Source organism: Rhagoletis zephyria, unplaced genomic scaffold, assembly GCF_001687245.7.
Source record: "Rhagoletis zephyria isolate East Lansing unplaced genomic scaffold, Rhagoletis_zephyria_1.1 Rzeph_scaffold_00263, whole genome shotgun sequence".
Lineage (NCBI taxonomy): Eukaryota > Metazoa > Arthropoda > Insecta > Diptera > Tephritidae > Rhagoletis > Rhagoletis zephyria.
In genome coordinates, this window is record NW_016157347.1 from 214,735 (window position 1) to 239,315 (window position 24,581).

At 34.7% G+C, this 24,581-nt stretch overlaps 1 protein-coding gene across 1 annotated transcript in view; it reads right to left on the bottom strand.

The window, feature by feature from the left end:
• The window catches only part of CARPA (Carbonic anhydrase-related protein A), a 61,012-nt gene extending 42,671 nt beyond the window's left edge, over positions 1–18,341 (bottom strand). Inside the window, exon 1 of the mRNA XM_017609888.1 lies at positions 15,909–18,341. Within this exon, the coding sequence (XP_017465377.1) occupies positions 15,909–16,014 (106 nt within the window). The 5' untranslated portion in view covers positions 16,015–18,341. The remainder of the gene's footprint in view (positions 1–15,908) is intronic.
• Positions 18,342–24,581: the final 6,240 nt, after the last annotated feature.

Below are 24,581 nucleotides of genomic sequence, written 5' to 3' on the forward strand. Positions count from 1 at the left end.
ATTCCGAACATTTTGGTATAAGTTTCATTTAGTGCAGACTATTTGAGACCTCACAGGCATAAACCATTTCTAGATTGGCTGCACTAGTAGTATTCATAATCGCTCAACTTGACTTCCTTAGCTGTGATTTGTACCGCTAATTTAATTAAATATTAAACCCTTTCAACATTCGAATTTCAATTGAAATGCAAACAACAGCTTAAACAGAGCACAGAAGCAGTGCCATTGCCGTTGTCGGTTGTCCTCATTAGCGCCATTAAGGGTACGTGGCCGACAGCTGTTCCTCATCTAATACATAGTATGTACAATTGTGTAGCACTAGCACACAAAGACTCTACGCTATGCGGAAGTATATGTTCGTCTTTTCCACCGGCAATGTTGACATGTTTTTGCATTTACTTCTGACTCATTTATTATCCAAATTGTGCTTCACACGCTTTTCAACGCCAACTTACAACTTGTTACCTACCGGCTGGCTGGCAGTGAGTTAATTTGAGCTACATGTGCAAGTTTAATGAGAGTATATGTACGTATCAGAGATGTTGCGAATATTCGTTATGCGAATGATTCGCATCATTTTACACATTCGCATTCGGTATTCGCATTCGAATCAAATGATACGAATGTTTTGCGAATGCGAATGTGTGCATGGGCAGAGAGTCCACTCTAATATTGTTAAAATGGCTCTAAGTCTGTCCAACCAGAGAGCGGACAATAACTAGCTTTTAGCTTTAGGCGCTACTCGGTTAAGTAGTATATCAAGCAACATTGATGGGCCTTCAACAAGTAATGCTAAAAGTCTTATATGCAACCTAGAAATAATTTTAGATGTGAAATTAATTTTGAAGGCCTATCTTAAGAAAAACGAGCTCATCTTGGCGCAAATTCTCTCGGTTGGTGGAAAACTAAACTAAAATACGTCAAATTGACAGATCTAGCCCGCAAATATTTGAGCGCTCCACCCGCCAACGTTCCAAGTGAGCAATTGCTCAGTGCAGCCGGCCTTATATACGAGCATCATGGGAAAAGAGGCAGTAAAATTACTTTTTTTGAAATATAATATGCCCCTTTTGAACTTTGACTACTAGGTTAAAACAGTGTATAGGTTAAGCACTCGTTCAATGTTCTAATAATTTACAAAATTTGTAAGTAATAAAAACGATGACAAGTTGATTATAGCCTTTTTAATGTTATTCCTAACATTCGCATTCGAATTCGCACAGACGCATTCGCATTCGCGAATGTAAAAAATATGACATTCGAAACATCTCTAGTACGTATGTACGTATGTATATGAATAAAAGTTGGCATGAGTAAGTTCTAGTGTGCGTGAAAGCATTTTCATTATCATGGTGACATTATAAGCGGGTTTTCAAGTTTTTTACCTCTGCAGGGATTATGACTAGCACACTCGCCATTACATTCATAGTAATTATGTATGTAGTAATTATATATGTATGCGCAAAATTCATTGCGTGTGTAGTATATACACTTGCTGGCCTTGTCTTGTCTAGACTGTACTATGTATAAGACAAATTATGGGCTTTAGAAATTTAAATATCCACGACCATGCCACATTTTCCAACACAAAATTAGTCCCTTACTCCATTTCATTGTATTCCTTGTAGTTACCAGTTACACAAAAATATGCCTGTATTCCCCTGGGCATTATATGATAAACATTTAATGACGTGGCCATTGAAAAAGATTCGTGTCATTACTTTGATTATAATCTGTTTAGACATAATATGGGTATTCATCTAAACACGTCAAGTTCGTAAATAAGTCGGTTTTGCTATACAAAATTAAAAAATTGCTGTAACATTTTTTAAACAATTTTTAAGCAAAAAACAAAACCGACTTCAATTCTCATATAAAAATTTAATTTTTTCATGATTCGATGAGCGGATTTAAACCAAGTTAATATGGGACCACCTGTGAGGTAACATCTTTCATTTAACATAAGAATTATAGAAATCGGTTAATGTGGTCCAAATTTATGCGGTAACATAGATAAAAAAAAATATATTCCGACGATTTGATAACCTTTCTCCTTTTTGTGAAGTCGGTTAAAACTACAAAAAAATAGTAAACTTCTTTTTAACCAACCATTTTTTACACCACAAAAAAAAATAATAATTTTTGACATGAATATCCATATACATACGTACATTTACAAATGGCGAGATACTAATTTTTAGCGACATAGGTACAAAAAGTCTTGCTCAAGTTAATGCCCCCATATAAACAATGGACNGTTAAAACAGTGTATAGGTTAAGCACTCGTTCAATGTTCTAATAATTTACAAAATTTGTAAGTAATAAAAACGATGACAAGTTGATTATAGCCTTTTTAATGTTATTCCTAACATTCGCATTCGAATTCGCACAGACGCATTCGCATTCGCGAATGTAAAAAATATGACATTCGAAACATCTCTAGTACGTATGTACGTATGTATATGAATAAAAGTTGGCATGAGTAAGTTCTAGTGTGCGTGAAAGCATTTTCATTATCATGGTGACATTATAAGCGGGTTTTCAAGTTTTTTACCTCTGCAGGGATTATGACTAGCACACTCGCCATTACATTCATAGTAATTATGTATGTAGTAATTATATATGTATGCGCAAAATTCATTGCGTGTGTAGTATATACACTTGCTGGCCTTGTCTTGTCTAGACTGTACTATGTATAAGACAAATTATGGGCTTTAGAAATTTAAATATCCACGACCATGCCACATTTTCCAACACAAAATTAGTCCCTTACTCCATTTCATTGTATTCCTTGTAGTTACCAGTTACACAAAAATATGCCTGTATTCCCCTGGGCATTATATGATAAACATTTAATGACGTGGCCATTGAAAAAGATTCGTGTCATTACTTTGATTATAATCTGTTTAGACATAATATGGGTATTCATCTAAACACGTCAAGTTCGTAAATAAGTCGGTTTTGCTATACAAAATTAAAAAATTGCTGTAACATTTTTTAAACAATTTTTAAGCAAAAAACAAAACCGACTTCAATTCTCATATAAAAATTTAATTTTTTCATGATTCGATGAGCGGATTTAAACCAAGTTAATATGGGACCACCTGTGAGGTAACATCTTTCATTTAACATAAGAATTATAGAAATCGGTTAATGTGGTCCAAATTTATGCGGTAACATAGATAAAAAAAAATATATTCCGACGATTTGATAACCTTTCTCCTTTTTGTGAAGTCGGTTAAAACTACAAAAAAATAGTAAACTTCTTTTTAACCAACCATTTTTTACACCACAAAAAAAAATAATAATTTTTGACATGAATATCCATATACATACGTACATTTACAAATGGCGAGATACTAATTTTTAGCGACATAGGTACAAAAAGTCTTGCTCAAGTTAATGCCCCCATATAAACAATGGACCAAAAAAACACTTACTAATCCGCTGAAACTTGCTGTACGTAATATCTGTCCCTCTCATCCTATTTGTTACCATTGATAACAAATTTGCCACAAAACAGATATCCGGACAAACGGATCTCGAATCTAAAAATTAACAATAAAATAAGAAATGTTGTTGTGTTAGCGAAGTGTTCTTTTATTCTTTTTTCAAAATTATAGATTCAGTCATTACAAGCTTTTATTTAACTTGCTCTGTATGTACATATGTCTGCTTATTAGGGGCAAATCTTGAAATCAATTTTTGACCAGTTTCCCGTTGACCTAGAGACTTGAAACTTCACAGTATGTTAAGAACCCGATGAGAATGCAAAACGAAATATGGCCTAATCCGCCGATAGATGGCATAGGAGTCGAGATATTTGAAAAACTCGTATTTGTAGTCCGCTTTGGTTCATATCTAGAATATATATTAACTAAATGAAAAGGAATAACTCCACTAAAAATCTTTTCGGTAGGTGGTGCACTAGTCGATAGTTTTGGTAAACCAGTATTTATGATCCGATTCCGTTTATATTTGGAAAGACTTGCGTTACAAACATTTTTTACTATATAAATTTTGTATTAAGTTTGAATCCCTGATTTATATGGTTTTGGTTAAAGCTTACTTTTACCTATAACGTTTTCAAAAATATTTTACATTTTCATGCCACCATCTCTAGGCACAACTGCCACATCTATATACCTGCTTAAATATAAATTTTCTATTTCATGAATTCAAGAACATGGAAAAGTACGATCTAAAAGTTAAATCGAAAATTTTTTACGATTCCGAATATGACCCATCTGCATATTTTGAAAGTTGTAGCTAAGAGTTTCCATTTTTGTCTTGTGAAATTTAGTAGCTGTTCAAAGCATTGAAATCAATAAATTCGAATGACATTAGTTTTTAATATTCTATTTAAAACCAATTGGCTTGCCTTTTGACCAAAATAAAGCATCGACTATTTTAAATAAAATGTTTGCTTACAAATTACATGAATAAAGTCATCGCAAATAAGTGTCCGATCAAACACATTTAAGTAAATACCACGTTTAAACTTATAGTACATGCACACAATATACGCACATATGAATCTGTTTAAGTAAATGTGCCAGTGGTGAGCTGACCATTAATTCTGGGCACACACGAACACACCAACTCGATAAGGTCAACTGTGAAAAACGAGTAGAAACAGCTCACGTGCTGCTGAGTGAGTGGCAAATGCCTGCGGCTTGATTTCATGCAACACAAACACACTCACTCACGCGTTCACACAGAGTAAACAAACTGATACATATCCGCTTAACCATACATGCACACATATATGTATGTATATATCTACACCATATCACCGATTTATCGGTATATCCCAATTTGCCATAGTGTGAGGAGGAGTTCGAATCGAAGTCGTCACGACGCCATTCTGGTGAAGTCGTTTGGGTGAACTCGAAACGACGTCGAAACGAATACATTTTTCCCAAACAGAATTTTTATTCTATTACACTAAAATTAAATGAGCTATAAAACTGATTTATATTTTTTCTTTTAATTCAGATTGAAAAGTTTGAGATTTTTAGGATAGCTCGCTGATTTGTGTTTTTCTTTTCTTTAATTTTCACACAATTTCAAATTGTATTTATGTGGTCTTTGCTATAGATTTTGAGCATCGTTTTGCAGTTCGCGGGTATATCGTTTTTGCGGTTCGCCAGCGAATCGTTTTCCCGACAAACTGCACACTGGGGTAATTGATATCGATATTGGAGATCAATTCAAAAAATGAATTTCAAAGTTTAAATCATTTTTTAGTACCGAACAGATGAAATTCTTTATCACTATGTAAACAAATATTTGCCCGAAAATGTACCGTTTTCCTGAAATATTCTCTTAAGTCGTCGCTTTTTTCCCGAGTAAGGTGTGCGCACAGTGATAAACGTAGTTTTAATAATTGATATTTCCAAGCTTTTTCTAAGTTTTCTTTAAAGATAAATCAACAATTGCAATGAAACCTTCTTGCTCAGGTATTTAGTAATACAAAGTGATCTTATTTTCTTTCACTATGGTTCTAAGTATTTTCTTTTATTTTTTTATCGAAAGCAAGGGGTTTTTACTATATACGTAAACATATAGTTGTGAAGTAGGTGGAATCAAGTAAAAGTGCTTTCATTTACATATACCTTGGACATTAAAGTTGCATTCTATACAAAAAAGTTGCGGCATGTCTGCGCTCTTTTTCAGCATATCGATTTATATACCCGTAATATAATCTGGTTGGTGAAATATATACGAAATTCTCGAGTTAGAACAAGAAATGATTATTGTTGTTATATTCTTTGTTTGCTAAGCTACTACTTATTTATTTATATTTTTTTTTGTACGCAAATACGGCATAACTATTAGGTACATACTTATATTATCAAAAGTAGGCAAAATATTGTTTTGTTTCAAACGCAAACTGTTTAGTACTTGCATGCTTCAAAGAAAGTATGTACATATACATTTATTGCATATCCACACAGTTTCATAAAATAAAATTTGGGTTTATTAAATTTTATAATAATAGCTTAGCTAGACGTTATTTATTTGTCCAATGATATGTATGTGAAACAGTGAAGATTAATATTGCATATTTTTAGTAGTGTTGGGAAGTATCGAGTACTTTAGAGGATCGAGTTCTTGGGTATCGATACTTTTAAGGATCGGGTATTTTTCAGAGTACTTTATTCAAATTGATATATGAATTTCAAATTACGTCAAATGAATGGCTAACTGTACTGGGTACAAGTATTGTACTTGAAAATTATTGAAACTGCAAATTGTGCAAAATCATTTCTAAATGCCGTTAAATGTAAATAAAACTCAGTACTTTTTAAGTCTATTCAACACTTAATACTGGGTACTTTGAATCGATCCTGAGTACATGTATCAAAGCGATTATTGGAACTGAGTATTTTTGAGTATTGAGTACTTTCTAGTTATTTTAAGTTCTGAGTATTTTCGAGTTCCTTTTTAGAGTACTCAGTACTTTCGAGTTCTTTTGTGAGTACTGAGTTCTTTGGAGTACTCAGTATCGATGCTTTTAAAAATCGGGTGCTGTCGATCCTTCTGTACTAATTTTTATTGTTAATTGTAATCCTTGTTGTTGTTTATAGTATGTTTGTTTCTAAGCATGAATGTCATGTGCAGTGAATAGTTATAATAATAGTGATGCTAGTTTTAACTGACACAGCTCGGGGAGACGGAAATTGACAAAATTCCCCCGACACTCCACAAATATTTCATCCATGGATTAGAGATAATATCCTATGGTTTATTACCTAAAGTCAATTGTCAAAATAAGCTCTGGAAGTAGGAAACAAAGGCCATAAGATCTGCGAATGTTCTCCATTTGTCTCGCTAGTGCAGCAGAAAAAAGACGAATGAAGATATATTCAATAGACTTTCGATCAGTTCAGACCCTGTTATATCAAGTATGAGAAAACTACCCAAAAAAACCGAGAATTTGCCGAAAAAAGCACAACAGTTGATAATTATCGATAATTATAGTGATGGTGCAAATGTTGATAGCAATGACAATGGCGCAAGCGATGAATGTTTTTATTAAACGTTATATTTTTTAAACTACTTTGTAAGCTTAACAAAAACATGTAGATAATTGTTGAAGAGAAAATTAGTACAATTCGGATTCATTGTCATATAACAAGTTACCTATATAGGACACTGATATTTACTTTTTCATGAACAATCAACGAAAAAGTTATTACATATTACATTACTTGGCAAAGTGGGTGAATAATTCTCCTCTCAGAAGGAACCTTTGGGAAGTACTACTTCGGTAAAGTGACGATGTGGAAGATGAAACTAGTAATCAAGGTAATGATTAGGATAATTATGGTAATTATAGTGCGGATGTTTGATAAGGATCTTGATAATAATAACAAATAGGAATAGCAAATAAAGTTTCACTCTATGGTAATGCCATAAAAACCTAATAAAAAAATTTCCCACTAGACTATTTTCGGATTTTTATTTTTATTTTTTTTTTAATTTTATTTGGTGCAAGTGATACACATACATCAAAATATTTTAAATAAAATGAACGTATGAATTGATCTCCAGTATCAGGGTCGATTAAATGCATAAAAAACGACGGCGAATTCGCTGGTAAGTCGTTGTTTACCAGAACAGAACAGAACAGAGTCGAAAACGACGTCGATACGAAGTCGTTTGGCAAATTGGGATCTCTATATTTATATATATAACAAACGGGACGAGCATATACAGCAGAAGTGTAGAATCGTTGATGTTGAAGGGCGCTCGGAAAAAGTGCCGAAAGGGATCAGAGAGGGGTTTTACCAGTATGCGCCACCAAGTCTCTGGGGCGAAGTTAACGCAATAATTTGCACAATTTGTCGAAAATGCCTTTAAGCTAAATGCCACGTAGATAGTACGTATGTATGTTTGTATGTATGTATGTGCAAATACGTTGGTATTAAAAAGTAAATACTATTGTATAACCACACAAATAAGCGGATATGCTTGCGCAAATTCACACACACTCACACACGCCAAAAAACACATTCAAACAAATAAGCCAACAACATGATGTCCATACATATTTGTATTTTACTCGCTGAATATTTGCATATGTGTGTGTATTTACAACCCAACCCAACCCAACGTACATACAAGTGCACGAGCGACCACCGATTCATTCATGGTTGCTGAATATTTACAAAAAGACGATAAAAGCGACTGTGGCGCAGACAGAAGTCAATTGTTTGCCGAGATTTTACAACAGATTTCTTGTTTTCGCCTATTTTTACTTTTTTTTTACATAGATGTGTACCGCTACTTTTATTTTGTCTGAATTTTTAAGGTTAATTTCTTTTTGAAATTCGGCATATTTGTATGACTTTCGTTCCACATAATTCCGTTTTATTTGTTTGTGAGTATACATACATATGTATGTATGCTTTGAGGTGACGTTTGCTGTGTGTGTTTGCGTGATTTTATGACATACTTTACGTTCTAGTTGTAGCATAGAAATAAGCGGACAAATTACTTTTTGTTGGACATTGTGAACTGAATGGCAGTAAAAAATAATATTCACGCATCCTGCGTATTTGTCATAATATTTAGACATTTGTCCTTTGCCTATTGTTCTAATTGTTCTTTATGCTAGCAACTTTTTAACTTTTACATGTGTAGCTTTGCACATAACTTTGTCTGCCAACTTAATCTTAATTGTTGGTATTCACATATACATACATACCAGAGAACAGCTTTGAGTATGATCGAGCCTTTTTGATCACACTCACTAAAAATCAAGCACAAGCGAACGCCACACTCGGCTACTATGTGTTCGATCGAGATGCATACCCGACAGCTGCTTTGGTTACGAACGAGTCTGTTCGATCACCCTCGCTATAAATTGAGCACAAGCGAACACCACACTCGGACACCCGCAGCTAACCCGAAAATTTGTGTAACAATGAAACGGACACCCGAACATTGCGATAAAATGCAGGACAACAAAGAAATTTACGCTGAAGGTAACTGGCGCCAATATGTTCCCACAAAGCATACGAAAATGTTGTTGCTTTGTGCTTGTGCATACGCAATGAAAAAATTAGAAGCGAAGTAGACAAAAATGTTTTTGCATCTATTTCGTATAGTTTCGCGTGGAAAGCTGTGTGTGTATATATTAGAACACAGCCTAAAACTATGTAGGTACATAAGTACTTTTACAAAAAATAAATGTGCACCGAGTGTATAGGGCTTGGGCATTGCCGATCTACACACATTTATACCTAAATGGATGTAGGCGTCGTGATGCCGCATTTTGTATGAGCAAAAATATAAGAAATGGTTAAATGTACACTTAAACAAACTACCGAAAAATTCAACCTTCTCTTTACCCTCTACGCACAAAAACTAAGAACACCGCGATGAGAAGGCAACATTTTTTGTAGAAACAAAAACGTCATAAGCCAATCAAGAAAATTTTGTGCACACTCGGGTTGAAACTCGAACACCCGGGTATATTGAGCTGCAAAGCACCCGAACCCAATCAAGTATGTATGAAAAGCAATCGGGTGTTGTGGCCAACATGTTCGTCTTGAGCTCAGTCGATAACGAACAATACTTCTGCTCGTATACAGAGAACGATGCAAAACGGGTTTTGTTAGATGATCGAGTATACACGAAAATCATGCACCCGCTGCAGATGTCTGATACATACATACGTACATATGTACATAGCTACTTAGATGAACTCTTGAACTAGATAATGGATTTGAATAAAATATGTAAAATAAAACGACTTCCCAGGTAGGCAGCATTTTGTTGACTTCGGAAAATGTAAAAAAAAAACTGCATAAAACAGGTCTAGCAGATAAGAGACTAGAAAATGCTCAAAAAAGTAAAATTAAGGAAAGACCTTTAAAGGCTTCAGGTTTTCCCGCTAAACAAAAATTAGAACAAAAAATTTAACAAATATTAAAATCAGTTTTCCTTAGTCGTATCAATATGGAAGAAATATCGTTTTGCAAAGAAAGAAATTATCTAAATAATGTCAGGGAAAAGCGTTATCGACTGTTATAGTTTCCTACGCGGAGATACATGGCGTATGAGTAACAAAATTACATGCCCATATCTTGTATGCACATTAGGGTGGTCCTTGTTTCGAAAAGCGCTCGGATTCTTGGTCTCAACCCCTAGAAATATGTGAATAGCCTAAAGGCTTAACTATATAAAGTTTTAGGTCAATCAAAAAAGATTTAGAGGCGGCTCAAAGTGCTCAAAGTTTCTCATGTACTTTACATGGGGAAAACACTATTTTTCGTAGAAATGGTATAAAATCCTTGGGAATGAATACTTTTCAATCGGCAAACTTTTTTCTTTTCAGGAGACTTACAGAAAAAATACGCAATTGCTTATTTAACAATTTATTAATATCAATTATTTTTTATGGGTCCCCAAGACCAAAAAAATGCAATGGGGGACCCATGAAAAACCGTTAATATTAAACAAATTTTAAATAATAATTGGGTAATATTTTTTGAAGTCTCCTCAACAGAGCTTGCCTATTGAAAAATATTGATTTTCAAGGATTCTATAGGATTTCTATGAAAAATAGTTTTTTCCCATATAAAATACATGAGAAACTTTGAACGCTTTGAGTCACCTCTAAATTTTTTTATTGACCTAAAACTTTGACCGAGAATCCAAACACTTTTAATTTTCTCCATATAACTATTTAAGCGAAGAATTCCCCACTGTAAATATTTAGTCAGTGATATTAGCAGTGATGCTTAATTGAACAAATTTCCTATCAAATTTAGATATGTGATTTTTCGTTATTTTTAAACTAAATAACTAGTATACTTTTCACAGCAAGACGGTATGTTTTTATCCAGTTGGGGAATTATTTCGACCTCAAGACCAGATTGACTGCTCTATATAGCCGTAGAGTGCAATGGATATGGCGCTTCTTCTGGGTTAGCAGTTGCAATTGTACGGCCATATTCAATACCGACTCTTGCGTCCCCATTCGGGCACTCTGGACAACGTGGGTAACACACGTACGAGATACGCTAACAAGTCCGTGCGGAGCCTTGGCTAGCGGCAGAGAGAGAAGTGATGAAGAAATAAGCTTCGCTTGGAATTTCAAAGTGGCGTCAGTTGGCACAGAAAAAAAGGCCTGGCGTGCCTTATTGGACTCCGCTAGATGCTCTTACGGTTCTATAGCGCCAATCTAAAAGAAGAAGTGGCTGCTATTATCTGACTGAGGCATCTAAAATATCAATACATACATATAGAGAGCAATTCTGGCTAAGATAGTAAAAAGTCTTTCGTAAGACGAATGAAAGACAGATGACAAGATAATTCTCGCACAGCGGAGTTTTTTTCTGTTTTTTTAATCCAAATTTTTTTAATTTTTAATTTAATTTTTCCATTGTTTTTTTAAAGGATATATATATTTTTTAAATTTAATTTAACCTTTAGAAATTTATTTATGTACTTTTTTTTAATTTAATAATTTTTTATTAAATTTTTTTAATGGTTTAGTTGTTATTGTTTTACAAAGAACATTATTTTAATTTCATTAAATTTTTTGGAGCTTACTTTATTTTTTCAGTTTTAAATAATTTTTTTTAGTTTAATTTTCTTTTAGTTTTTTAGATTTTATTGTGTAAGAAAAAAAATACTTTTTAAATTTCATTTACTCTTTAAAAATAAATTTTTTTTATTTTTTCTTTAAATAACTTTATTTTTTTATTCTTTTTTGATTTAATTTTGTTTGTAAATTTTATTGTTTTAAAAAGAAAAAAATATATATATTTTATTTTATTTAATTTTTAGAATATTATTATTGTTATCTTTTTATCGTATTTTTTTTTATAAACACCTTTTTAAGTTAATTTAATTTTTAAATATAATTTCCTTCTATTTTGATAAAATTCTTTTCTTTTTCTAATTTAATTTTCTTTTATTTATTAATTTTTATTGATTTAAAAAGAAAAATATATAAAAATTTTTTAGTTTAGTTTAATTTTTAAAATACTTATTGCTAAAAGGCGAGCAGCATTGCTAAGACCTTCTCGTTAGCAAATCTTTCAATTAGTCTTTCGAAAGGCTTACTTTCAAGAAAGTTGCCAGAATTGCCCTGATAGCCTTGATAATGGTTTTTGACGACAGGAAAATTTAATTTTTCAATGGCTCGGCCCTTTTTATGCTGGCTTTGATTGACCCACCGTTTTGTGGATTAAGGAAAAAATCGTCAGACATTTGTCAAGGACCTTCCGAAGTTTTCCCGCTAAAAGTTAATACCGCAAATACATATGTTTGGTAAAGTTGTATTGTGTCTGCTAAAGGATGTTTACTTTCATTGACGACCTCAATTTATTATGTCATTGGTCCATGTAACACACATATGGAACTGTTTTTGTCCTACACAAGTTAATACAACTCCAAAAAAAAAAATAGAATACAAAAACAATTCAGTAAGTGGAATTTTATTTCAGCAGTCAAGGGATTACATAAGAATGATATGTTGCTACAGATAACGTTTTCATTGCAAGGTTATCTAAGAGCGTGTGTGAATCGGTAACAAAGTTTGCTGCGAGTAAATTTTTGACAAGTATGAGGTGAATAAAATTTCACTAGCTCATGAGGTTAGTGAAATGTTTGACAGATGTATAGAAAATTTTGACAACTGCAAAGATTGTTGATGTGTATAATTTTTCTGCCCCACATTTAAGCAAAACAATAAAATATTAGGAAATGGAGTTTCTGGTGGCAAAAATGAATAGTATTGCATTGTATTAAATATTTCTTGTGAATAAATTTATTCAATGTTCCACAAGCTTTAATTGATGAAAAGCTTAAATTGATGAATTGCAATCAATGATATTTAATTCACTTCAATTTATACTATTTTTTTCTGTGGTTGTTAAAAATTTACTGCTGTCAAAAAAGATTTCATTTCACACAGTAGATTTGCAAAACTGTCTCACCATACAAAAAATATGATTCACCAGCGTTCCCCACAGAACTTTGTTACCGATTCACACGCTCGCCAAATAGGTATTAAAATTACCATCTATACGAAATGTGTTACAAATTAGAAACAAATCTTAATATGGATATCGAATGAAAGGTTTTTTAAAAATCTACAATTAAGAAACATTTTTGAACAGGTTTGCCAACTATTTTAAATCGCATATTTATAAATTTTTTTTTTTTTGAAAATAAAGGTACATTATAACCATTCATGGATACCAAAAGAAGGCTATTAAACAATGCGTTGCCTATATAATATAGGATATTAGTGTAAGTTTGCTACTTATTTTCGATTCTACAAAATTTAATTAAAGCATCGCAATATGGATATCAAATGAAAGCTATTTTTGAGAATTTCAGTCCGAAAATATTTTTGATGAGGGCTGCCACGTTTTTTTTTAATACACATTGTATTTTGTTAATTTCAATCAGCATTTTTACAAAACCGCATATCGTGGTTCTGTAAAACGTCGTAACTGACATTTGTGCCAAAAACAAATATATTTGCTCACCAGATGGAAAAAACCTACCAGTTTTGGTAGGAAAATCCCATGTGTGGCAACACTGATGCGGACATACATAAAATCATAAACTATTGCAGCGCTTGTTTAAAAAAAAAAGTTGTTTAATAGCCTTTTCTTTTCGTGAATGCCATTTGATTCTATGATTTTCAACTATGCTTCAAGCATCACTGAAACATCACAATTTTTGTTTTAATAAACCGAAAGCAAAACTAATTTCCGTTTATATAGCACAAAAGAACAATTCGAATAGAACAAAGAGGTGCATATTTCCCATTTGTTCACTCTCAATTTATGCAAAGGAATATATCGTACATTCGTACGTTTTGAGATAATACGAAAAATTGGCAAATAAATGCCAACAGAACTAATCTAACGAATCTAGGGAGTAAGCTATCATATTACCTATCATACATACATGTGTACATATAGCATATGCATACATACATACATCCATTATACTAAAAATATTCACCTGAGCAAATGTAGATTTAAGTATGCACGTATGCTTGCTCACATTCACTTACTCGCCGGAACATATAGTTACATATGTATGTATATGCATATACCATTTCATACATACATATGTACACTTTTACTTTGCACTTTGCATTAGAATTGTGAGAGTACTCATGGGTCGCCACTCGATGGTCCACAGCACGGACAGGAGCATTGCAATATATGCATACATACATACATATGTATGTAAGTACAGAAGTTTAACTCTGTAATCCGTTGCTTTTAGTTGCAATGAAAGTAGCGGAAGATGAGAAGAATCCTTTTGGTATTCTTTGTGATGAACTACATATGGAATAGTAATTGAAAAAGAGCAAAGCGAGGCACGGGTGGTTTAAAAGCACAGCACAAGCATCAGCGAAAGAAGTGAATTGAAGAGCAGCTTTACTGGATTGGTAGTCGCTATTTAGATTCATATTTGATATTCGGTTGCAAATATGCAAATATGTATGTAAGAAGAATTGTCTGCTTTTACTCTTAATATTGAATTACAAATACCTATGCGTGCAGTGTAAATGTAATAAGAACTATTTATATCACTTGGAAATATGAAAAGAATTTCGTCACGTAAAAGGAAGTCGAAAGCAAAAAAATAAAATAAATAAAAAAAGGAAATTTAAAACGCATGGATAATGGAGTGTTCAATAAAAGTGTGTTTAGCAGATATCAGAGGCCCACACGCATATAAGAAATCTCTGCTGGAATTACAAAAGAGTTTAAACATAAAATTCTCTTACATTGGCCCCTATAAACTGTATAAAATAACTTTCGCCACATTAAAAACCAGAAATAAAATCAAATACGATTATGGATTATAGCTCAACTGGTCAGTTAGCGGCGGTTGGTTGGTTGAGAGTAAATTGGCCAAATCCAACGGATGATGCAGGGTAATTATATAGAAAAGGATACAGATAGAGTCACGGAGACTCAATCTGGGAAGTATTTCGAGATTTTAGAGATTTTCGGTATTCTCGGTATTAAATAAGGATTTTCATGATTATTTCGGTATTCTCGGACCATTTCCATATTTTGGGGACTATTTCGGAGTTTTCGTAATATTTGTCGATCTTGTGGTCGATATTGCTTTCGATATATTTATCGACTATTTCGTAGTTTTCGTTATATTTATCGATCTTGTTATCGATAGTTATAATAATCGATATTTTTATTAATATCTTTATCGATATTGTTGTCGATGTAATAATCGATATTATTATTGATATATTTATGAACATATTTATCGATACTGTTCTCGATATTGAAATAAATATATTTATCGAATGCTGGGACTTTTAAACTTATACATTCGCAAGCCTACTCTAGTAGAAGATTTTGTGGGTTTTAGTTTTCTTCCTCAACTTTTAATTCTATGGGAATAATGTTTTGCTAGCCCGGCCCTTGAAGTTAAGGATTAACATTCGAGAACAAATAAATAGCACGAGTGCTAGTCCAAAGGTGAGCGTGACGACACTGATATGTGGATTAGAATAAGAATTGTGTAATACAAAATAGCAAGCAGTGAAAAAGGCGAATGAGGCAATGCAAAGAGACCAACACAGCATACTTTTGAGCGCAATGCATGACTGACCGCATTCTCACGCAAAACCACATCGCACAACGCAGCGGCGTTGCACATGCCAGCGGGTTGGCATGTTGCAAGATAGATAGCTGCAGTACTCGACTTTTTATTTATTTTTTCGTTTTTCCTTGGATTGTGTAACGAAATTCAAGAGTATGCAGCACAACACAAGATGCTCGACAGCACAAAAAAAAATAAATAAAAAAATATGAATGCAGGTACTATCTGTGAGCAAGTACACTCGTATGATTACATGAGCATGTGGTTGAGTGCATTTCACTTACCGGAAGTGCAAAGCAAAACGATTGCTGAATAAGCGATAAATCCAGAAGTGTATGATGGTGAGCACACCGACGCGGTGGAGAAGGCGGACGACGGCGACGGCGGCATGCTGTTGCTGTTGCTGTTGCTGTTGCTGTTGCTGTTGCTGTTGCTTTGGCTGCAGTTTTCACTGTTTCCTTAACTCAGCAATAGTGATGAGGGCTTTAGCTTTACTTGCTGCCACTTGCCACTTGCGTCTGTATGTGTGGTATGGTCGTATGTGCAGCTCTCTATGTATGTTTGTATTTTTTGGGTAGCCCGTATTAGCGCTGAGTAATAGTTGCTGCTTCAGCAGTGGCAGCTGCATGCCATGTGGCGCGTTGATATTCAAATAAGCAAAATGAAGAACGACTAAGCAAAAGGAGCTGCCGTTTTAAATGTACGTAGTCAAAGCTGCACATTTGTGTCACGTACGTATGTACGTCGAGTAGCGTGTTTGTGGTTGTATCGGTGGTGTTTTCTTCGTTGTTTGCTCTTCTGACTGTTGAATGCTGCCTGCTGCTTGCTGGCAATGACAGTGACACTCAACAACCGCAGCTAGAAGTGGCACTTGCCACTTGTTTACCACACTGGGAGCCTGCGTGCGTGCTTGCGTGCGGGCTGCAATGGGCAGGCGTTAGGCGGGTGCGCCAGCAGCCGAATGCAATAAGCAGGCAGTCAAATTGACTTGTATGATTTAAACAACTGTCAGCGTGGTACACTTGCTGCTCGCCTGCGTGCTTTGCGTGATGACTGCCCCACCCACAAACGCTGAGTCGAGTGCGTGCGTCGTTCGCCTGCACTAGTCTTATAATCTGTATGTATTTGCGCGCTGTGTGCACTTCATTTGCACTTACCGCAAATCTGTAGCAAACACACAAGCACATAGACAGAGTAAGAGGCAATGAAAGAAGAAATCACTTTTTAGTTTTCAGTTTTCAGTTTTCAATTTTCACTTTTCCATCTACATTTAGTACTCAACACTTTTGCAGCCTAACACTCAGCTGAAAAAAGTCGTCTTGCTATGCGCACAGCAAATGCAATCAATGTGTGAATTGGTTTCCAGTTGCAAATGCTGTTTACTTACGCCACGCAGTTGTTGTTTTTTTTTTTGTTGTGTTTACCTTTTTTGTTTGTTCACTATTTACACTACATTCTCGAAACGCGGTGAGGCACTCAGTTTTTATTTCCGTTTGCCACGAAAATGATTCCTCGCAGCAAAAGTGCGCCAAAGCCGGACGGACACTAAAATCTGACAGCAAGCCTTGTGTGCATAAAGCTTTTCCTTTACACTAACAACAAATCCACACTTTTAAACGATATATGCCGAAAGCGCCGAATGAGCGCCGAAAGGACTATGCAAATGCCAGGCGCGCGTTGCAAGAACTCAACTCCTTTCACATGCAAATTTTAATTTCCTCTTCTTGCTTCCTACGACTTTGATGTGGCGCGCTGATGGCAGCGCGTGGGCGCTGAGAAGGATTGAGGAGTGGTGTGTGATGATGAGCAAGGGGATGTGTGGAGGTTGGGTAGCGTTTCTGCATCTGCCACAAAAACGCTGTTGATGAAAAGTGAATGGGTTTGCTGTTTCTGCTGCTGCTGCTGCGGCTTCTCAAATACTTGTGCACACTAATGTTGCCGCAATGCTCGCTGGCTGTTGTTGTATATCAGTTGCACTTGCATGGCTATGACAGCAATGGACACAAGTTGCATGCTTCATTTCCGCCAATATTTTCATTTCTTTTTCTGGGCACACCGCTGCCGCACAGTGGGCAGGCAGCACTGCTATGCAACTTTGGCGCCACAGTCAATAACTTTGACAGCGTTTTTTTTTATTTCCGATTTTCTACTAGTCAGCAGCTAAAGGAGTTTTTTGAAGCGCCAACCACCACAAATGCACTCGTTCGATTGCGCTTTTTCGGCTGACTTTTCTTCTACATTCTCTTCGTTTTCTACAATTTCTGTTTACGTTTTTCTGCTTTTCATACCTTCCTCAGTCTGCCATTAATGTTCAGTGCGGCAAGCTTTGCTTTGTTGTTGCTTTTGCTTTTTGTGATTGCCGGCTATGAAATCGCAGCTGCTGCAAATTTGCTTTGTAGCCACATCGACAGCTGCTGCCATGCCGGTGGCGTTTGACCGCGATTGCACCGCTACAAAGAGGGCAACTTGCTGTGCGCGTGAAAATTTGTGGTCAGTTGTGGGTGCGGGAATTTCAAACTTGACTGCATACGATTTTTTCACTGCTCACTAACGCGGCGCACAAATTCACAAACGGTATGCATTTAGAGAGCGAGGGGAAAAAAATCACTAAAAATCTACAAATAACAAAGTAAAATCTGAATGCAGTTATCACTCGCGCCTAAAAGGCCAGCTGTCACAATTCACGTCACGATTTCCGTTTCGCATGTCCTGTTGGCAGTGCGAACAACGTCAAACTGAATTTTTCATTGCCAGTCGAAGCCGACAAAGGACCCTGTGGTCCGCATACAAACAGAGGGACGTGAAAGTTAAAGCAAAATATGGGTTTTTAGCTGCGTTCTTGGCATATCCCACTATTGTGCGCCTAAAAGCGCGCTACGCTCACTTACTTACCCTGCTTCGGCTTTCTGTCCGTGCTTGCGCTCTTTTTACTCTCCCTCTTTGCTCGTTTTTTCTCTCATATCTCACTCATTTTTCGCCTAACTGCGCTCTTATACGGTTTGTTTTGATTTTGCACGCTGCCAAACCGCAACTGACAGCCGAAACCGTTTGTTATCACAAGCCGCTGTGGCTCCGCACGTCGGTCGCCAATCATACACACACATAACACGCGGCGCGGCAACCGGCTCGTGTGCTGGCATTATCCTCGTGCGAGCACGTTGCCTTTTGGTCGCCACCAGCCAGTGAGGCAGGCAAGCAGCTGTTGGCAGTTCCGGTACAGCGCCTGCGTCATACCCAATTTCGTTTTCAGCGAATTGCAAAGCGTTGCGTACACGTGCCGCCGCACGCCGCCACGTAGGTTGGGTGGGAGGCTAGAACTTGCAACTTTGTGGCTGTGACTGTGACTGTGGCTGTGATGTTGGGCGCAATCCTTACGCCTGGGTGCGTGAGAGTGTCTCAGCTAAGCGATTGTGTCAGAGTGGGTGTGCGTGTGTATGTGTGCGTGTTTTTTTGCTATTGTTGTCTGCTTGTTTTTGCACAAATATATGTAAGTATTTCTAAATGTCTGTTGGTGCGCTTAGCAGCGCTTCATTTGTGTGTGTGTGTGTGTGCTTGTTGGCTGCTTAGCGTAGGCGCTGGCCGGATCTTATTGGTGCGCCTGCAGGCCTCATATTTTTGTGTCTTGTTTTGTGTTTTTTTTTTTTGTTTTTAGATTCTCTTCATATTCCCATTTTGACATTCACATTTTATTTGATATGCTTTGTCTTACGCTTCATTTTGTGGCCATAATAGTTGCGTTCACACATACGCACACATACATAGATGTATTTGAATAGCTTGGCGGAATTGTGTGTATGTGTGTGTGTTGCTTTTCGTTATCCTCTGACTTTGCATTGGCAAATTTCGCTCGATTTTATAAGCGTAAATTAGATTGTCAGCGTAAATTGTTAGTCACTGTTGCTGTTGCAGGCACTGCCACAAACACAAACTTTGGCTAAATTCAATTTGAAAGATTTTTATCTGATTTTAGTTGCACTTTAGCACAGCACAGAGATACAGAGTACAAAACAAAAAAATATCACTCATACGCCCCAACGCTTAGTTTTCGTGTGGATATCGCAAAAACCGTTGGGGTGAATCAGCTACCACCTTTGTACCACCGTAAATTAAAGCATTTGTTTGAAATTTAATGCAACACAAATTACTCAGGCCAAGTGCTGCCTTTCATAGAACTGAATCGAATTAAATTGAATAACTGAATCGTGTAATTGTAGTGTTGCGCGCGAATTATGTACACGAATGTGCAGCAACCGCGTTAACCAACACTATAATTTCCTATTCAACACAAACTCAATTGAAAAATGCACCATTTCCCGGCGCGTGCCTTTCGAATATAAAACAAACGCTAACCAAAAGCAATAATTTAAATTACATTATATTTATTTTGGTTGTAAAAACAACAAAGCATAGGCTATAAAATAGCAGAACGGCTAACAGCAACATTATCTATTTCAACTAAACGTAAATGCATAGCAATGCCACTGTGTGCAGATTTAACTGCCTACTAAGTGAAAAAAAGGTTAAGGTTTCTGAGCAACCCATCATAAAAAAAAACACAAAAAATAATTCTCACAAAAAAATACCCCTTTAAAACTGTGCAACTTGAGTTGGGGTTTACTTGCATAGCGCAATTTAGTCGGACGATACACGAAGCACCTTACAAATTCTTTAAATTCCTATCTATAATCTTTCAGAGCTTTAAATTCGATCGTATCAAAAGTGAAAATACATAAATAGCTGAAGGTTTGTATCCGCATAAAAGAAAAACAGTGTTGCCCTACAAAACAACTAAACAATGAGCGGCCTTAAACTCGCACTGAAAAAACTGGCCAGTAGTTTAAACTTAGTTGAAATTTAAACTGAGTTTGACTAAACTTCGTTTAAACTGACTTTACTTTATTATTTATTTGTTACTCTTCCAAATTATATTGAACCCGATTTCGTATGATACGAATATCTATTTTAGTATAGATAAAACTGTTCAAAATTATATCGAAAAAGTATTGTGTGAAAATATTTGCTCACTGCGCTATCAGTATTTGTATTGATCGATATATTTATTGGCAATTTAATACCAAAAGGAAATGATTGTCAAACTAAAATCCATTGATTTTCGATTTCGATTCTAAAAAATTAGTGCAAAGAATTTCGATAAATATATATAAGTATTTAAAAGGATAACGATAAACGTATTAACTAATATAAATAATTATCTATCGCTATTTTTGTATTTATTAATTGTCTTTCTTTGTGTCCGTGCCGAATTCTATTTTTCCTACTTTGTAAACACTTGCCAGCTTTCCTTCTCGCCTGCTTCACTGTGCAGTGCGGAAGTTTAAAGCTTTTGCTTTTCAAGTGTACGCCCACAAAAATTAGCATAATTAGCGGTTTCAATTGCCGGATTTTTTCACCAGCTTTGCTATATTTTGTTCTTTTTTTTCAAAGCATTTTAAATAAAATTAGCGATTATTTTCAACTAACCGCAGCGTTGGAAACAGCAGACGAGCAGCTTTTAGATTTTGGAATAAAACTTTTCGCTCGAAACTCACACATAAATATGAGCAATGGAGGTGGGCCCCCCAACATAGTTACAAATTCACAACTTTCATGAATAACTATTTACATACATATGTATGGATATGTACATATGTATGTGTGCATGTACATATGTATGTTCGAATGTTGATGCTTCCAAAACAACTGAAGCATGTAAGTTTGCAACAATAATGGAATTGTTTATTTACAATGCTAAATTGTGGTTAAACATTGCTTTTGCATGCAAATATTGCCCAATTTTCATACACACATATAATGATGGATATATATTTTATTATGAAAGTGTAAAAACGTTTTTTACTAGTATATGTATGTATGTCCAGCTCTTTCTGGCTTTTGTTTCAGTTTCGCTTGCATATTTGTGTTAGATTTATTTCTGTGGCTGAAAAACTACATTATTTTAATACATGTCTGTATATGTATATGTATATGTATATATGTCGGCTTTTTTGAAGCATTGTAGCCGATATTAAACAATTACTTTGTTATGAGAAAAATTTTAAAAGCCTCAGAAAAAGTCTATGAAGCAAATAAAAATTGATCTTTAATAAATTTACTTACTGCAATTAAAAATATTTTATTATTTTTATCTCGATACGTGCATTTAGAAGAAGAAAACAATTTTGGTCAAGTACTTCAAATATATGTACATACATGCCTAGTTACTTTCTCGAATACTTACGTTGCTTGGAGATATCGTTAGCTTAGAGTGAAAACTTGCTGAAGCCACTTTTTGTGAAAACTCAATTTCTACAGTAGGAAGTAAGAGAAATTAAAAATGCATTGTTTACAAAAGTATTACGGTACTTGTTTTATTTATATTTTTCATATTGGGCTATTGGTACAAAATAAAAAAAAAATTGGGACGACAATTTTTTTTTTTGTAGTCGCACGATTGGTACAATACAGCGAACTTCTATTGAAAAATTTGTGATTACGATTTGCACCAATTTGCAACTTTTCACTCTTAGTTAACGATAAGATTTTTGTTTAAAATTCTAGAAATAAATATAACTTAAAACGTATTCTATTTTAGTGATGTGCCGAGATAAATTTCCTCCAAAAGAAGTCAATCACCCAAAGAAAGAAATTATAGATTTAACACTTTGCATAACTACAAGAACATCTGTGCGATTTTATCTCAGTAAGAACTCTAAATTTATAGGCAAATAAAAAATATTTTTCAACAAAAACAAAATTCTTAACTTTTCTACGTCAAACATGTTTTATTTTCTTACATTCAATTTTGTTTTAATCTTGTAAAATCCGTCTATTAAGCTTTGTCGTTCTCATAACGCGGCAGTCTGCGATTTCGGCATGACGAAAAAAGGAACCGTGAATCTTCGAAAAAGTCGCTGCAGAAAAATCGCATAAATACTAATTCGCCCAAGTGTGTGGATGCCTTAATCCTTTAATAATTTTTAAGATAACAAAACTATCCAGAAGATTTCGATTTTTATTCACTCAGCTTCACACTGTACTATGAAAAACTATGTTTCTATCAATCATCATTTGTGAAGCATCCACCCTGCGAAATTATTCATTATGTACGTATATATGTATGTATGTATGTATACCTGTTACTGAAAACATTTTATTATACATAAATATATGATATTAAATATTGAAACAACAAATATTTACTTATTTCTAATTATACCTATTTAAATGCCAACATCGCTGAGTGGCAGCAACACTGTGCTACAAATGTTATGAAACATAATTAAATGGGTTTACAACTACATATAGCTATTTATGAATGTGTACAGTTATCATTTCAAATGACACCAACAAGAAGAAACATTTGTATATTCTGTAAATATTACGCTATTACATATTTTATGTACATTGTACAATAAAATACCGACATACATATGTATGCGAAAATTCAAATGGAATTATAGTTAATACTTAGCTAAATTGAATATTTATTTTTGAAATGTTATGCCATTTGCTTTGTAATTATGTAATTATAGGTTTATTTATATGTTTATAGGTTTTGTTAATTTATTGAAGTTTACACAAATATTTACATAAGTACTTATACATATCTGTATGTAAATAATAAATGCATTCAACTCAGTGTCACATCCAGTTGCTTAGATGAGAATACGAGTGTATATTAGACTGGGTCGAAAAAAAAAGTTGCTAATGTCCGCCCCTAAATTTAAAGATTATGTTGAGAGGGTTCTGGAAATTTTTTTTTTTTTTTTTTTAACCCTCCGAAATACAGCCGAAATGGNGAAACAACAAGTCCCTAATTTGAAGTTTATTTTCGTTCATTGGTGCTTCCGGCCGGGTAGGAGTGTGATTTTTTCTTCACACTGATTAGGGCATTGTGCCATATTCAGTGTTACGAAGAAAGTCTGAATCCGAATTTGTGCAACTCAAATGTGACAGCTATTCACAAAATACTTAAAATATTCTAAAACTCCCGCTCGGAAACTTTTGCATGAAATTCCGCTCTGGACGGGACTGACGAAAAGGAAGAACAGTAGCATAGAACTCTATTTACACCTGTATCAACGGTTGAAAGATAGGCTTCGGTGTATGGCGGTGTTGCCAGATTTTATTTAAAAAAATGCGAATTCCCCAAAAAAATACTGAATTTTAACAAATTAAGTTTTTCTTGAATTAGAGCTGTTAAGAAAGCTTTGAAAGTGGAGCAGTATGAACATTAATTTTTGAAAAATTTAATTCTATATGTACATATATTAAGGTGATCCTTAAAATTAAATGAACGATTTTTTCAGTCTTACAACCTCAATCGGTAATACCACCTTCACAAATATCACATACAAATTTCGGCGCCGCTCGCAGTCTGTTAAGGGGTGTCGCACAGGAGTCAAGGTTCAGATTACCCTATGAAACCGGCTTAACCGTCTGCAGTCGGAACCAAAATGTATATGTGATGTCTGCGACTATAGTAGCATCGTCGGAGGGGTTGAGGCTTAGGAAATCTGATATACAAATTTGCTTCCTACATTTAAGGACCACCCTAATGCCCATACATACTTACACCGAGATCCGATTAAAAGATGATACTGTATCCAAAATCATTTATTTTGACAGAGAATGAATGACTTGATAGCTGCTACTAACCGCCCAAAAACTAACTTTAACGTTTTCGAAACGTAAATCAAACCCATTAGAAACTGTTTTTTGATGAGATTTATTTTAATTTAGTTTTAATTTTGGATATCGGAATATATTACTGGTTGCAATGTTTGTGTTTTTTTTGGAAAAAAACCTATGAAACCGCAAACGGAGTTTAACAAATTCGAAAAACAAAATCACTTACTTATATGAAAGTACAATAATTTATTTCAAAAGCAGTGTCTCTGTGGTTTCAAATTGTGAATCAGTTCAGTTATCAAAACCAGCTAAGCAAAGCAAACTCA